The 17,400-nt window shown below is 44.1% G+C and overlaps 1 protein-coding gene across 2 annotated transcripts in view; it reads left to right on the top strand.

Moving 5' to 3' along the window:
- LOC126412477 (transient receptor potential protein) overlaps nucleotides 1-17,400 on the top strand; it is a 451,880-nt gene that overhangs the window by 368,306 nt on the left and 66,174 nt on the right. For both annotated transcript variants that reach the window (XM_050082094.1, XM_050082095.1), the window contains exon 17: nucleotides 10,531-10,753. In XM_050082094.1, coding sequence (XP_049938051.1) covers nucleotides 10,531-10,753 — 223 coding nt within the window. The remainder of the gene's footprint in view (nucleotides 1-10,530; nucleotides 10,754-17,400) is intronic.

The raw sequence follows: 17,400 nt of genomic DNA, 5'->3' as shown, positions 1-17,400 counted from the left end.
ATGGAAGCTGTAATCCCTGACACAGTACTCGTTAAAGCCTGTGCTATGGTAAGTCAGCGTGATTCACCTTATGAGAAAGGATTTTCGCATAGATATCGACCGCGTGTACCTGAATGGTGGCAAATCAGACTTACATCCACTCTGTAATAACAATGATACGTCAAGTAATTTCGAAATGCCATCACACGTCAGGATGGATCAAAAGCAAACAAGAAGATGCTACCAATGTGACATTAATACGGTCGCCTACCTAATTAGGCATTAACTGAGTTTCTTCCCTACAAGTTGGTATATATTCATGCAAAACAACAAGTTGTAACATTGCATAGTATAGTAGAATTTTAGAACCAGAAAATCAATTGAACTGATAGTTTCACGTTCTGTACTGATGTGGAAAATCATGAATACATAACACTGCACTATAATGTTTACTACAACACTTTATACTGTCTATTAATCTGATTAAAATCGGGCATAGGTTACCCTAGAAATTGTACTTTCATGCCACACACAAAATGTCAATTTTGACTTTTATATTGACTTTAACTTTTGCTGGTCAAACCAATTTAGAACACTTCATAATTCAAATGATCGCTGTATTTAAAAAAAATGATTACTGAATTTATTATTCATTCAAGATTTCCACTATATAATTTCCACTCTTTTCATCTCATTTACTGCTCATTTAAATGCCGTTAATTCTGTCTCAAAATAATAAACTTCATTACTATGTCAATACCAAAGTTATCTTTCGACTTCGTTAGACCTTCGCTATTCATTTACTGGTTCATTAACAAAACATTTCTTTAAACACCATTCTAATATAGCTAGTTCCGCAAAAAATTATTATTAACACAATTTTTAATTTTCATTTCGGGACACTCGGATTGCACAACGTTTGGAAAGGACCCTGTCTAGGTTAGTTGTGAGGATAATTGAATGATGGAAAGGTTCTGGTAAAATTTAGGTTATTATTGCACCAAACAAACACAGTTCACTGTCTTATCCATACGAACACAGTACTAAAAGTTTCAACCTGCTAGTATCGATGCGGCGGTTGGCGGGCGGCAAGACGGCGAGGCGCAGAGCACACACACAACAACAGCTATGGCTCTTGACGTATCGGCACTTTAATTCTTCTAAGGGTCGCAATACTTTTCCATTTAGTGTCTATGGAATTTCGCCGTGCTGTGTGGGCGTTGGAACAGCATACCTGAGGCTCAGTGAAGCTATGTCTTCCAGGAGAGCCTCCTCGCTCCAGAAGGTGTTGCTCAAACCAGTGCCAAACTACAACTACTACTGAGCCCGTTGTGCCGTGCAGTGCACGCGCGCATTTTCCAGCGCTCGCCTGCCATCCACCTTTTACCGCTCCCTGACAGACCGGGTATTCACCCGAGGTTTTGCATTCTACATATCCTAACACATTGCCTACGTATGGGCCAGAAACACAGTTACAGTTTTAAACATCTTACAACAGTTTCAACATTTGTTACATTTCAATTCTACGAGGTGCATTCAAGTTCTAAGGTCTCCGATTTTTTTTCTCTGGACTGGAAAGAGATAGAAACATGCGCATTGTTTTAAAATGAGGCCGCGTTCATTGTCAATACGTCCCAGAGATGGCAGCACCGTACGGCAGATGGAATTTTACCGCCAGCGGCGAGAATGAGAATTGTTTTAAATACTTAAAATGGCGACGTTTTCCTTACTTGAACAGCGTGCAATCATTCGTTTTCTGAATTTGCGTGGTGTGAAACCAATTGAAATTCATCGACAGTTGAAGGAGACATGTGGTGATGGAGTTATGTATGTGCCGAAAGTGCGTTTGTGGGTGCGACAGTTTAATGAAGGCAGAACATCGTGTGACAACGAACCGAAATAACCTCGGGCTCGCACAAGCCGGTCTGACGACATGATCGAGAAAGTGGAGAGAACTGTTTTTGGGGATCGCCGAATGACTGTTGAACAGATCGCCTCCAGAGTTGGCATTTCAGTGGGTTCTGTGCACACAATCCTGCATGACGACCTGAAAATGCGAAAAGCGTCATCCAGGTGGGTGCCACAAATGCTGACGGACGACCACACGGCTGCCCGTGTGGCATGATGCCAAGCAATGTTGATGTGCAACGACAGCACGAATGGGACTTTCTTTTCGACGGTTGTGACAATGGATGAGACGTGGATGACATTTTTCAATCCAGAAACAAAGCGCCAGTCAGCTCAATGGAAGCACACAGATTCACCGCCACCAAAAAAATTTCGGGTAACCGCCAGTGCTGAAAAAATGATGGTGTCCATGTTCTGGGACAGCGAGGGCGTAATCCTTACCCATTGCGTTCCAAAGGGCACTACGGTAACAGGTGCATCCTACGAAAATGTTTTCAAGAACAAATTCCTTCCTGCACTGCAACAAAAGCCTCCGGGAAGGGCTGCGCGTGTGCTGTTTCACCAAGACAACGCACCCGCACATCGAGCTAACGTTACACAACAGTTTCTTCGTGATAACAACTTTGAAGTGATTCCTCTTGTTCCCTACTCACCTGACCTGGCTCCTAGTGACTTTTGGCTTTTTCCAACAATGAAAGACACTCTCCGTGGTCGCACATTCACCAGCTGTGCTGCTATTGCCTCAGCGATTTTCCAGTGGTCAAAACAGACTCCTAAAGAAGCCTTCGCCACTGCCATGAAATCATGACGTCAGCGTTGTGAAAAATGTGTACGTCTGCAGGGCGATTACGTCGAGAAGTAACGCCAGTTTCATCGATTTCGGGTGAGTAGTTAATTAGAAAAAAAATCGGAGACCTTAGAACTTGAATGCACCTCGTATTACAATATTACTTGACATTTGACACAAACATTAATATTCACATTGAAACTTATTTACAGTTTATCAGCATAATGGCATGAAACAAAAAGAAATTAAATCAGAACAGTAATTACACAAGTTTATCGTAAAATCAGATGAAAAGAATTACTTATATGTACAATAGTACAGCGTCGTTGTTGTTACAAAGTCTCACGGTGATGTTCAGCCAACTCCAGTGGCCGGCGCTGCAAGAGAGGCGTTCTGCATCACGGTGTAATCCACTGTCAGAATCCTGAGAGCGTGCGTTCCCAGAAGAGTCAACCAATACATTGTTTCCTCCCGCACGTACCTCGCGAAAAGCGCATAGTCATAAAATTAACGAGGTTCCAGCCGGCGCAGAGGCTTATCAGCGATCGTTCTTCCGGCAAACCATTCGTGACTGGAACAGGAGAAAGGGACAGTGACACTGATGCCTGATAGTATAGTCCTAGGATACTTCGTTTCTTTGGGCTGTTCAGTTTCACAATTTTGTTCAGTTAAAGCAAGTTTCAGATCTTTCCACCACTTTGAATCCCATCCCCAACTGACTGCATATTTTCGTGCAGCCTTTTTTCAGATAGTACCTTATTACGGATAAATGCATTTCCTTCAAAAAAATTAGCTTTACGACTCTAGCGTAAATTAATGACCTCGATTACAGAGGGAAATGGACAGGCAACGGTTCTTTTGAAGCAAATTACGGTAAAACGGCAACTGAATAAGCATCCCAGTTGTGGAGCTAATAAACTGCTACCAATAGAAGTTAGGCATGAACATAACTTTAACGAATTGTAGCGAACCCAGCTTTCCCGAGAGACTCAAAACATCAAGCTACTTACAGTCTCTTAATAGCAATATAAGGAGGAAAGAGCTGGCAGACCTAACGCCTGGAAATCAAACGCTGACATATAAATCTTCATAAAATATAACACGGAATACATTTTCACATATAATTAGGAGACGGGAAAACAAAATCTAGAATGTTTACCAACCTCCTTCCACCGAATCAGTCAAGAGGCAGTCTTTAATTCAAGTTTTTATGCTCGACTTAATAATTACTAGTACAAATAATCTTGATTACGTCGACGACATTGTACCTTCTAGTTAAGAGAAGAATCTTCGCCTGCCGAAGCAACTCTTACGGAAGTACTGGCCGTTTTATCCTTCTGTTTTCTTCTACTTTTTCTTTTCTTACTTTTTTCTGTGGCTGTCTAATGTAGGATCCCGCGTTTATGCTGCGTTTGGTTACATCTTTGCTGAATCGTTTAATGTTGCTACTTCTAAAAAATATTCTTCTAAATAACGATGGTGGTAGTATATTGTTGTATTACTCCTATTATGAATTGTGCTCAATCTTTGATGTTTGCCTATAGTATATTGACTAAAAATATTCGGTGTGCAGAAACTCCTCATATAACTCATGTGAATCTCACGAATTCTTCGCCGAAAAGCTTGGCAATAATCTCTCAGAACGAAAACGGTACATCAGAAGGAGGTCACAGTGAATACAGTAACACTACAACTAGGCTTAATCAAGCAGATACACAAGTTAGGTTAAAACTCGAAACACGTGTAACAGCGTGAAATTTAAAAAACGAAAACTTCTGAACTCAATCAGTGCGAATGATGCCAGCCACGTATATAGCTAAATTATTGTTTGTGTCGAGCGTCAATGTGTTTCATAAACAGGTATAAGCGCAGTGCCTGCCATGTGCGTCACATTGGTTTTTAGGGGTATACTTGTAGATGTAGATGTTGGCGTAAGCAAATCCTCGTCGCAGTCTTCTTACGTAACCGACAACAGCTAATCGTATCGCTTCCTGTACACTGTTTGGCTTCACAGAAAACAACGTGCGATGCCGTATACATCTCTCTATGTCTTAACGATCGCTTTCCCAGTAGCTTTGCTGTCTTCACTACGAGCTCGTCGTCATTGCATGGCTATCCGTACATCCAGGAGCGCGTTATGCCATTTTATAGTTCCGGAGTGAACTTCAGCCTGAACGAGGTAAGTTATTTAAGTTTATCGCCTTTTTTAACAACAATGAACATTCAAATTTAGAAGAAATTGCTTTGGAATCGACTTTGAATTTTCGATTTAACCTTAATTAAATAATAGGCAAAGACGGGAGGTAACGTATTTTATTAGCTTACGATCTACTATGTATTTTGCTCATTTACATTAATTTACAACATTTCACACTTACATGTTACATTCATGAGCACCTGTCCTTGAATATATTACACTACGGAAAGTAGTAGTGACGGTACATGCGACATGTTTTTAAATGTGCCAGTTGTTTGCTGTACACCTGTTGCTGTAGTCAAATGACAGTCTGTGTAATTAAACAGAGAAACATAAAAAGCTCAGTAGACTAATATTAGTCCACCTCATAAAAGAACACGCCGGTCACTTTAGAGCACGTGTGTACGTGTCGCACGACTGGTAACAGTCGGTCCAGTGACCCTCCACCACTGACCTAAATCGTGGCAGTCAAGTGACGAGTATATGCCAATCGATTCTTTAGAATTAGTGCATTAGGATGGATCAACGTGGAATCGTGTCAGAATGGCAAAAAGGAGCTATCATATTTAGACATTCCCACAACCTCAGTTGTCCTATTTTTGTTGGTGTATCAACGCGGACTGTTCAGTGTGTCTACAAGGAATGGCGTACCACTCGCTGCCATTTAACACCGCCGAGCAGCAGTAGTCGTAAAAAAGTCCTCACCGACAGGACCTGAGATAAAAATCACGCCTTGATAATCTCAATGATTTTCAAACGTGGCAGAGATTTCTGCAACCAGTGCACGTAAGTTCATCTCAAGCTGTTTCCGAGAGAACACAGCGAAAGGAACTGCAAGCAGTGGACACATCGAATAGTGGATACCTCGCAAAAGGCCATTCCTTTCAGCGGCACTTCACGATACATATCTCAATTGGGCCGTACAACATATAAAGAGCAGTCAAATTAAAACAAAACAGACGGATAAAAAGTAAGTAATTTCTTTACTTACCAATGAAATTTTCACTGTGTAGCGAAATGTGCACTGATACGAAACTTCGTGGGAGATTAAAACTGTGTGCCGGACCGAGACTCGAACTCGGGACTTCGCCTTTCGCGGTCAAGCGGGTAAGTGCTATACCATCTCTTTTTCTTTTTTCTTTGGCATTTTGTTCGTTATATTTGGTCGTAGCGGACGTCAAACGACATGCGTAGCAGTTCGTTGTTGATCCCTTCACTCAGTTTTTTTTTTATTACAGACATCAGCCAGCTCTTTGACAGAACAAGCTGAGCTACCGTGCCAGCCACCAGCAGAGCTACCCAAGCATGTCTCACGACTCGTCCACACAGCCTTAATTCCGCCAGTATCTCGTCTCCCACCTGCCAAACTTCACAAAAGCTCTCCTGCGAACCTTACAGCACTAGCACTCCTGCAAGAAGAGATATTGCGCAGACTTGGCTTTACCACAGCCTGGGAGACGTTTGCAAAATTAAATTTTCACTCTGCAGCGGAGTGTGCGCTGATATGACACTTCCTGCCAGATTAAACATCACCCAGGCTGTGGCAAAGCCATGTCTTCGTAATATCTTTTCTTCCAGGAATGCCAGTTCTGCAAGGTTCGCAGGAGAGTTTCTGTACTGGCGGTATTAAGGCTGTGAGGAGAGGTCGTGAGTCATTCTGGGGTGACTCAGATGGTAGAGCACTTGCCCGCGAAATTCGAAGGTCCTGCGTTCGAGTCTCGGTCCGGGACACAATTTTAGTCTGACAGAAGTTTCAAATATTTTATTATTTCTGAAGTTATTCCCAGAACTGTTAATACATTTAGCCCATTGCGAGACAAACCGGTCAGCGCTTTCATGAAAAAATGTTTACGGTTGCTTATGGAACCATGATTGTATCCGGGAATGCAGTTCTTCGTTCGAATGAAATCTACGGCGAATTTCTTCAGGGCTCTAAAAATATGGAAATTGCGTGGAGAGAGAGGTCGGGACTTCACGATGGGTGAGTAAGGGCTTCCCAGCGAGATGTCTGCAGCGTAGTCGAAACATACTTCGCAACGTGTGCAGGGGCATTATCCTGAGACAGAAAGGCGCGGACCGTAAGCCCGTTGCCCAATGGGTCTCTGTAACACAGCGGCACAATTAACACAGAGCCGTACGTGAACCCTTTACAAAAACTGAAGCGCGCCTTCAGGTCCAAGAGCCCAGGAATATTAACGGACTGCATCATTGTGTTGCAGGATAAAACCTTCCCACATGTTTCCTAGGTTGTTCCAATTACACTCCAGAAGTTTCGCTGGGAAGTCCTTACACATCCTCCTAACCGCCCGCATCTCTCCGCATGCTATTTCCGTAATTTTGGGGCCTTGAAGGAAAACATTCGTGGCCGTCGATTTTCTTCGGACGAGGAGGTGCATCAAATCATGATTCAGTTGGCAAACACAAACATTTTTCCACGAAGGCATTGATCGTCTTGTCTCACAGTGGGACAAATGTATTCAGATTTATGGCGATTACTTTTGAAATAACAAAGAGTTTACTTATTTTTTCCATACGCCTCGTTTTCATTCGACTGCTCCTTACAGAAGCTGTACAGTAGCTGGCTGGATATGTACCGTGTGGCCGGACTAGTTTCCATTTTCCCCCTCTTCAAATGATGCAGTGTGTCTAGTGCACCGACAGCGCAATGAGATATTTAATCTACAGGGTTATTACAAATGATTGAAGCGATTTCACAGCTCTACAATAACTTTATTATTTAAGATATTTTCACAATGCTTTGCACACACATACAAAAACTCAAAAAGTTTTTTTAGTCATTCACAAATGTTCGATATGTGCCCCTTTAGTGATTCGGCAGACATCAAGCCGATAATCAAGTTCCTCCCACACTCGGCGCAGCATGTCCCCATCAACGAAAGCATCGTTGATGCGAGCTCGCAGTTCTGGCACGTTTCTTGGTAGAGGAGGTTTCAGCACTGAATCTTTCACATAACCCCACAGAAAGAAATCGCATGGGGTTAAGTCGGGAGAGCGTGGAGGCCATGACATGAATTGCTGATCATGATCTCCACCACGACCGATCCATCGGTTTTCCAATCTCCTGTTTAAGAAATGCAGAACATCATGATGGAAGTGCGGTGGAGCACCATCCTGTTGAAAGATGAAGTCGGCGCTGTCGGTGTCCAGTTGTGGCAGGAGCCAATTTACCAGCATGTCCAGATACACGTGTTCAACCGTTTCTTCGCTCACCGCAGGCCGACCCGTTGATTTCCGCTTACAGAGGCATCCAGAAGCTTTAAACTGCGCATACAATCGCCGAATGGAGTTAGTAGTTGGTGGATCTTTGTTGAACTTCGTCCTGAAGTGTCGTTGCACTGTTATGACTGACTGATGTGAGTGCATTTCAAGCACGACATACGCTTTCTCGGCTCCTGTCGCCATTTTGTCTCACTGCGCTCTCGAGCGCTCTGGCGGCAGAAACCTGAAGTGCGGCTTCAGCCTAACAAAACTTTATGAGTTTTTCTACGTATCTGTAGTGTGTCGTGACTATACGTCAATGAATGGAGCTACAGTGAATTTATGAAATCGCTTCAATCATTTGTAATAGCCCTGTACAGTGTGGTGGAGGCTGTAGGTCAGCTCGGAGGTCGTTCTATGACGTACTTGAGGCATTTCTCATACCATGACTTCTGCTCACTTTTCCAGCTTACCGCCAACACGAACTTGAATTTTATTTCAATATTCTCCTTGATCAAGTGTTGTTCTGATGAGTGTACTGCAAACACTCCCGTCTTCCAAAACAGCAGCAACCGTGTTTACAGGACCGCACGTGTACGCCGTTCCTGATCTGACAAACAGTTAGGTACCCTATTGCACCTCGATGGATCCACTTAGTCATCAGATCTCAGTCCCATATCCACTACTCGCCATTAAAATTGCTACACCAAGAAGAAATGCAGATGATAAACGGGTATTCATTGGACAAATATATTATACTAGAACTGACATGTGATTACATCTTCACGCAATTTGGGTGCATAGATCCTAAGAAATCAGTACCCAGAACAACCACTTCTGGCCGTAATAACGGCCCTGATGCGCCTGGGCATTGAGTCAAACAGAGCTTGGATGGCGTGTACAGGTACAGCTGCCCATACAGCTTCAACACGATACCACAGCTCATCAAGAGTAGTGACTGGCGTATTGTGACGAGCCATTTTCAGTTGGTGAGAGATCTGGAGAATGTGCTGGCCACGGTAGCAGTCGAACATTTTCTGTACCCAGAAAGGCGCATACAGGACCTGCAACATGCGGTCGTGCATTATCCTGCTGAAATGTAGGTTTTCTCGGGGATCGAATCAAGGGTAGAGCCACGGGTCGTAACACATCTGAAATGTAACGTCCACTGTTCAAAGTGCCGTCAGTGCGAACAAGAGGTGACCGAGACGTGTAACCAATGGCACCTCAATGGCCGGGTGATACGCCAGTGTGGCGATGAAGAATACACGCTTCAAATGTGCGTTCACCGCGATGTCGCCAAACACGGATGCGACCACCATGATGCTGTAAACAGAACCTGGATTCATCCGAAAAAATGACATTTTGCCATTCGTGCACCCAGGTTCGTCGTTGAGTACACCATCGCAGGCGATCCTTTCTGTGATGCAGCGTCAAGGGTAACAGGAGCCGTGGTCTCCGAGCTGATAGCCCATGCTGCTGCAAACGTCGTGGAACTATTCGTGCTGCAATCGTCCCCATCTGTTGACTCAGGGATCGAGACGAGGCTGCGCGATCCGTTACAGCGATGCAGATAAGATGCCTGTCATCTCGACTGCTAGTGATACGAGGCCATTGAGATAAAGTACAGCGTTCCGTGTTACCCTCCTGAACCCGCCGATTCCATATTCTGCTAACAGTCATTGGATCTCGACCAACGCGAGCAGCAATGTCGCGATACGATAAACCGCAATCGCGATAGGCTACAATCCGACGTTTATCAAAGACGGAAACGTGATGGTACGCATTTCTCCTCACAACAACGTGTCACCAGGCAACAGCGGTCAACTGCTGTTTGTGTATGAGAAATCGGTTGGAAACTTTCCTCATGTCAGCACGTTGTAGGTGTCGCCACCAGCGCCATTCTTGAGTGGATGCTCTGAAAAGCTAATCATTTGCATATCACAGCATCTTCTTCCTGTCGGTTAAATTTCGCGTCTGTAGCACGTCATCTTCGTGGTGTAGCAATATTAATGGCCAGTAGTGTAAATTACCTTGAACTATTGGTGACAGTAGGTACATCGCAGCAATCAGTATCCCGCGATTTGTTAGCTCTACGGTATCTAATCAACGAGTAGCTCCGGTTGGCTGTGGAATACATGAAGAAACTTGTAGGCACACTCCCTCTGTAAACTGAGACCACTGTCAAGGTCAGAGGCGGTGTGAGGGTGATTCTGCGAGGGGAGACTAATTTTTGTCCAGTGTGTGTAATACAACAGAGCACACTATGCCGAAATTCTTGTTTCATAGTCCACTTTCAGGTTAAAAGAAGGTAATGAGAATGCGGAGCACTTTTCGCTGTCAAGTCGGAGGCCTAGATGAGTCCGTTCTCGCTTCCCGATAGTCAGGACTCGGTGTCTGCCAGACAGTGATATGCTGTGCCGTGTTGGCTGGTGTGCAGAAAAAGTCCCGGGAGAAGGCGCAGGAGCGGCACGACACGGTGATGCACCTGCTGGTGCGCCGCTACGTCACGGCCGAGCAGCGCAAGCGCGACGACTTCGGCATCACCGAGGACGACGTCATCGAGATCCGCCAGGACATCTCCACGCTGCGTTACGACCTCATCGACATCCTGCGCACCAACGGCATGACGACGCCCAACGTCGACATGCAGGAGTCAGCAGGTTTGCTCTGCACACACGCTTTTATTCTTCTTCTTGTTTCGCGCAGGCTAACTAAGGACCATGCCATTCAACGATCCTCTTTGGCATGGATCTCGACGCTCGTCCAATAGTTTCGAATCCTCCGGCTGTGCTGTTTCTTCCCCATCTTTGTCCAAAAGGCATCTGTCTTCTATCTTGGTAATTTGTGCTGGAACCTTACTTGCTTGAACATTCTCCTGGGAGATGCCCAGTCTTTTAAGTCCTTTCCTGTACCTCCCATCTCCTATAGATCTTTTATCCCTTCTTTCAACCAAGGAACCAAGGTGACTAACTAAGGACCATGCCATTCAACGATGCTCTTTGGCATGGATCTCGACGCTCGTCCAATAGTTTCGAATCCTCCGGCTGTGCTGTTTCTTCCCCATCTTTGTCCAAAAGGCATCTGTCTTCTATCTTGGTAATTTGTGCTGGAACCTTACTTGCTTGAACATTCTCCTGGGAGATGCCCAGTCTTTTAAGTCCCTTCCTGTACCTCCCATCTCCTATAGATCTTTTATCCCTTCTTTCAACCAAGGAACCAAGGTGAATAACTAAGGACCATGCCATTCAACGATGCTCTTTGGCATGGATCTCGACGCTCGTCCAATAGTTTCGAATCCTCCGGCTGTGCTGTTTCTTCCCCATCTTTGTCCAAAAGGCATCTGTCTTCTATCTTGGTAATTTGTGCTTGAACCTTACTTGCTTGAACATTCTCCTGGGAGATGCCCAGTCTTTTAAGTCCCTTCCTGTACCTCCCATCTCCTATACATCTTTTATCCCTTCTTTCAACCAAGGAACCAAGGTGACTTGGTCTTCCTATTTTGCCAAAATGCGAGTAGCTGACTGGTTAACCTTCTGGGATGCATCCTGCAGGCTTGTCCACACATGGCCGGGGGGGGGGGGGGGGGGATATGATGTCGGTGGTGGCCTGGTAAAGATAGCTACTCAAACTGGTGGCACTAATGTGCATTTCGTGCAACTGTTTCAACATCATGATCGGCCTCACCTTAATGCTGCTGTTAGGCGTGTTAACGTGGGGCTGGATAGGGCACTGATGGCAAAAGGCATGGATGACATCTCAGTGGTGCCCGTTGGGTCTGTCAGTAGATCGGGTTTCACTATGCATGGCCTGCTCCTCGGTAGGTATGAGAAGGGGAGGCTGGCTAAGCTTATAGGTGACAGTGTAGTGGGTGGTGATGGCGGTGGCGGTGTCACTCATGGAAAAATTCCCGTAGCAGTTGGTGTTAGAGCTGCACCTTTTTTAGACTGAAGTCAGCTGATAGGTGAACCTGCTTAAAGGAAGTCCCTCTAAGGGCTAACCTTCAGAGGATGTAATGTTTCCAATTAGAGAAGGAATTAGCATATTTCATCAAAATATAAGAGGTATTAGGGATAAAGTTAGTGAACTGCTAATAGATGTTGACTCTGAAATTATTGGTATATCAGAGCACCACTTAAATAATTTGATAATTCAGAGGCTTCCTTTACCAGGCTACAGATTAGCTGGCTGTTTCTCAAGGAGTTCCTTGCGGGGTGGGAGACTGCCTTCCTATTCGAACGGTATCAAAAGTGAGTGATACTTCGACACGAAAATTAGTATACTTTGCTTATTTTCATTCGCTTATGTCGTATGGTACTATATTTTTGGGTAACTCTTCCCATTTTACAAGGATCTTTTTGGTTCAGAAGCGGGCGGTTCGGCCAATAAGTGGTGTGAGTTCACGAACCTCTTGTCGACCTCTGTTCACGAGTCTGGGTATTTTGAAATTGGCCTCCCAATATGCATGCTCCTTATTGTCGTTTCTTGTTACCAATATTAGTTTATTCCCTAGAATATGCAGCTACCAGAAATCAAACCTGCATTTGGTTCGGACTTCCTTAACTCTTGTGCAAAAAGGTGTGCGGTATATTGCTGCATCCATTTTCGATAAGTTGCCACTCGAATTCAAAAATGTTAGCAGTAATCCGTGCGCTTTCAAACCGAAACTGAAGAGTTTCCTCATGGGTCACTCCTTCCATTCTGTCGACGAGTTCCTTGAAAAATTAAGCTGATTCTCGTTGTATTGCTGATAGCGTTTACTTAAACTTATGGGCTGACTTTTTTCATGAACATTTATTTTTATCTGTTATTACTTTTATGTTGTAATTTCATGTACTGACACGTTCCATGACCTTGGAGATTTGCTCCTCAATTTGGTCCTACGGAACTTCACGTGTAAATAAATAAAAAAAATGGCTAGACGTCTCTTCAGAGCCACATCAGTGACTTTTCACAGCGTTCGTAGATCTCTTGGTCTCGTTGTCTTGTATATTCCTTGACTGGTACCGGTATTTCCCTCATATCTTTGTTCCCTGGATTTCAAGTGTGTTTGTCACACGCTTCGTGTTCAGTACTAGACACTCTAAAGCATACAGGACATTAGGGCGAATGAATTTCTGGTAGTGCTTCACTTTTGTGTTGTGGGAGAGAGATTTTTTTGTTATAGGTGCTCTTTGCCAATTAGTATGTCAGTTCCAGCTTGTTAATTCGAGTTAATAATGGTATTCATTCGGAAAGATTGTGTTCTACCCAACCTTCTAAGCATTGCAAAGTGCTGGTTTTCTTTGTTTCTCCCTGCTCCAGGCGCAGTGTGCAAGGACAATCACTGCGAAGGACAATCACTGCTGTTGTGGTGTACGGTTCTTTTTGTTAAGCGACATATTTAGCTCTAAACTTTGCTGCTTACTGTTTGAGAACACTGACTTACTGCAATGAATTAGACGGAAGTGCCACTCTGTCAGCAAATGGCAGGCGATCAGCATTGAGCCCATTGCGTTTCTGCCCGAGAAATACCATTTGGAAGTCACTGCCTAGCTAACTCCTTTCGCCGTTTTATCATTACCTCTTCCAGTGCTCAATTAATACTCCTATCCTGATTTCAAAATTCTGTTGCAAGTGTTCCTCTTAATTTTACTTCGTAATATGGTATTGTTTAAAGTCTGCTGGATATGATACTGGGTCTTCTGGTTCACTTCTAGTTTCAGCAGGATCTTCATGAGACACTGTCTATCATTCGAGTCCTGCAACTCCCTAAAATCAACAAAGACGAGGACATACTTCTTACCAGCTATTTTCGCTTTTTGCTGTACTGACTTCAGACTGAGCACCTGTTTCGTGCTAGAGCTATATTCCTGTCTGGTCTTTTAAAGTAAAGACTTGGTAGACTATATAGGCTGGGTTTTCATTTAAAGTTTCTGCAGAAATTTCTGATATTCTGATTCTTGAAGGCTTCATCCAGCTGTGTTAACTGGCCCTTAGTGCGCTGCTGCTTTACTCTGCTAACGGTTCTGTCAGATAATTTCGGCAGCTCTATGAATTTATCCCTGTTCTCATGAGTCTCTTGCAAGTTTCATTTCAGCCATTCTGTCTGTCTTCGCACCGCCACTTAATCACAGGTTGTTGTCCACCAGGCACAGGCACGTTTCTTCTGTTTTACCCATGAAGCTTTCTCTGTTGCAACTTTCACTAGTTTGTTCCTTTGTCCCTCAGTTCATCCCAATTGCTATAATCCACTGCTTCCAATTTCTCTATGAGCTGTTTACAAGTTGAAAGTTTCTGTAAATAACACTTACCAAGTTTGAATGACGGTTTTCTTAGTGTTCCTGGGTGGAAATCTCAATTTAATTTTGAAGATATAGTGGTCTGAATCTAAATTTGCTCCATGTAATACTCTGACATGTGATTCCATGAGACTGCTACATGATCTATCTGTTATTCTCCCAAGAGGAGGTTGAGCGATGTCCAGGTCTTCTGTTTCAGCTGGTAATCGCTTGAAGGCCGTTGAGTTCATAATCAAGTTGAAAGCCTTACAGAGTCCCATTAGACATCCTTCATCCCAGTTCGTCCGTATGTTCACTGAGTATTCTCCCACAATGTCTCTAAACTTGCGCTCTTTTCCTAACTGGGAATTGGAATGATCAATTACAATGATTTGCAATCTTACTACACACATCAAAAAAAGTTTTTCATCACCTCGGTTCCGAGAGTTTCGGAACCTGTACAGAAAACTGGAATAGAGATCAACATAAACATCATTTCCACCCTTTTTATTGCTCATGGAAACCACGGATTGCATGCTGTACCACATTCAGTAAGACCTTCAGAGATGGTGGACCAGATTGCTGTACACACCGGTACCTCTAATACCCAGTAGCACGTCCTCTTGCAATTGATGCATGCCTGTATTCATCGTGGCATACTATCCACAAGTTCATCAAAGTCCAGATTATCCCACTCCTCAACGGCGATTCGGTGTAGATACCTTAGAGTGGTTGGTGGGTCACTTCGTCCATAAACAGCCCTTTCAATATATCCCAGACATGTTCGATAGGTTTCATGTCTGGAGAACATGCTGGTCACTCTAGTCGAGCGATGTCGTTATCCTGAAAGAAGTCATTTACAAGATGTGCACGATGGGGGCGCGAATTGTCGTCCATGATGACGAATGATCTGCCGATATCACTGCACTATCCGTTGGAGGATGGCATTCAGGTATCGTACAGCCGATACGGCGCCTTCCATGACCACCAGCGGCGTACGTCGGCCCCACATAATGTCACCCAAAAACAGCAGGGAACCTCCTCCTTGCTCCACTCGCTGGACAGTGTGTCTATGGCATTCAGACTGAGCGGATTGCCTCCAAACACGTCTCTCACGATTGTCTGGTTGAAGGCATATGCGACACTCATCGGCGAAGAGAACGCGATGCCAAACCTCAGCGGTGCATTCGGCATGTTGATGGGCCCATCTGTACCACGCTGCATGGTGTCGTGGTTGCAAAGATGGACCGATTCATGGACGTCGGGAGTGAAGTTGCGCATCATGCAGTCTATCCGCACAGTTTGAGTCGTAACACGACGTCCTATGGTTGCACGAAAAGCATTATTCTACATGGTTCCTCCGAGCCATAATCCGTAAGTAGCGGTCATCCGTTGCAGTAGCAGCCCTTGGGCGGGCTGAGCGATGCGTGTCATCGACACTTCCTGTCTCTCTGTATCTCGTCCTTGTCCGAACAACGTTAGTCCGAGAGCCCTGGATGCTTCCCTTGTTGAGAGCCCTTCCTGGCACAAAGTAACAATGCGGACGCGATCGAACAGCAGTACTGACCGTCTAGGCATGGTTGAATTACAGACAACACGAGCCGTGTACCTCCTTCCTGGTGGAATGACTGGAACTGATCGGCTGTAGGACCCTTTCCGTCTAATAGGCACTGCTCATGCATGGTTGTTTACATCATTGGACATGTTCAGTGACATTTCTGAACAGTCAAAGGGACTGTATCTGTGATACAATATCCACAGTCAATGTCTGTCTTCAGGAGTTCTGGGAACTGGGGTGATGCAAAACGTTTTTTGATGTGTGTAATTATGTCCTCTAGTTCTTCCCCAAAGTTGTCAGTATTTTCAGCGTTACGTTTGTTATCCTCATGGATGCGCACATGAATGTTTACTACAGTGGGGATCCTGTAGGTCCACCAGAAGGTTAGAAGAAACATCTATGCTACTGGATGAGCTTAAGTCAAAACTGAATCCAGTATTTTACTGTTTATGATAAAACCAGTCCCCAGATGTGCTACATTCTTCTTTTTCCTTTGTCCTATCTTGCGGTAGCCTATGAATGCAAAACATGTTCATCTGTACACTTTGTCTCCTGTATTCAAGCGAACAGCATCTTGTGCTGTGTCAAAGTGTGGTGTGTTTTAGTTTGCCAATTTGTGTAGCTAGTTCTTGTTCAATGTGCCAAAGTATTTCTGATTTTATTACTTATTTTGTTGTTAGTGGTTTCAGAATGCTTACCTGTATGTTACCCCAGAAGTGTCAACATCTTTATGTATTTTGATAAATAATGTTCACAGTTTAGATGTGAATGTAACATTGTAACATTTAATTTGAGGGTCCGTTGTGCCTTGCACCAAATTGGACACAATGATCGAACTGTGGTCGTATTTGGGCTCCAACTGGGGTGCAGAAACAACAGACGACTCTGGGATACATACTGATTGGCCGTTTCATTTTGTATTATGGTAAAAATACTAGGCTGTGATTGGGAGATCAAATATGTGTGTGCAGGCTTGGAAGCACTCAGATTGTGGCATTTCCGAGAAATTGGCACAGCTTAGGATGCAGGAATGGGGAATGATGACGTCTTCCATCGAGCTCTCCTTGCCACAGTCCTCCGGCTGCCACAGTCGAAAAACGGCCTGTGTGCGTATCTGACCCAGAAACCATACTGCATTCCTACTCTCCTCGTACATTATTCCAACCTCTTCTTCATCTGTACAGCTAGTAGGCATATAAACTTCTATCGTCGTTGGTGTCCGCACTGTATCTATCTTGTCTAAGATAATGTGTCCACTATGCTGTTCATAGTGTCTTACCCGTATTCCTATTTCTTATCGTTATTAATCATGCGCCCGCATTACTTCTATTTAAATTTGTGTTGATAAGCCTGTACTTATCTGACCAGAAGTCCTGTTCTTCCTACAACTGCACTTCACTAATTCACACTATCACTAACTCCTATCCAATTATTTTTCTTTTTCAGTTCTCTCTTATCTAGTTGAATAAGGAGCCTAACATTCCACTCTATG

Source organism: Schistocerca serialis, chromosome 7 (assembly GCF_023864345.2).
Source record: "Schistocerca serialis cubense isolate TAMUIC-IGC-003099 chromosome 7, iqSchSeri2.2, whole genome shotgun sequence".
Taxonomy (NCBI): Eukaryota; Metazoa; Arthropoda; class Insecta; order Orthoptera; family Acrididae; genus Schistocerca; species Schistocerca serialis.
The sequence above is the reverse complement of the archived record's forward strand: the minus strand, read 5'-3'. Positions and strand labels throughout refer to the sequence as shown.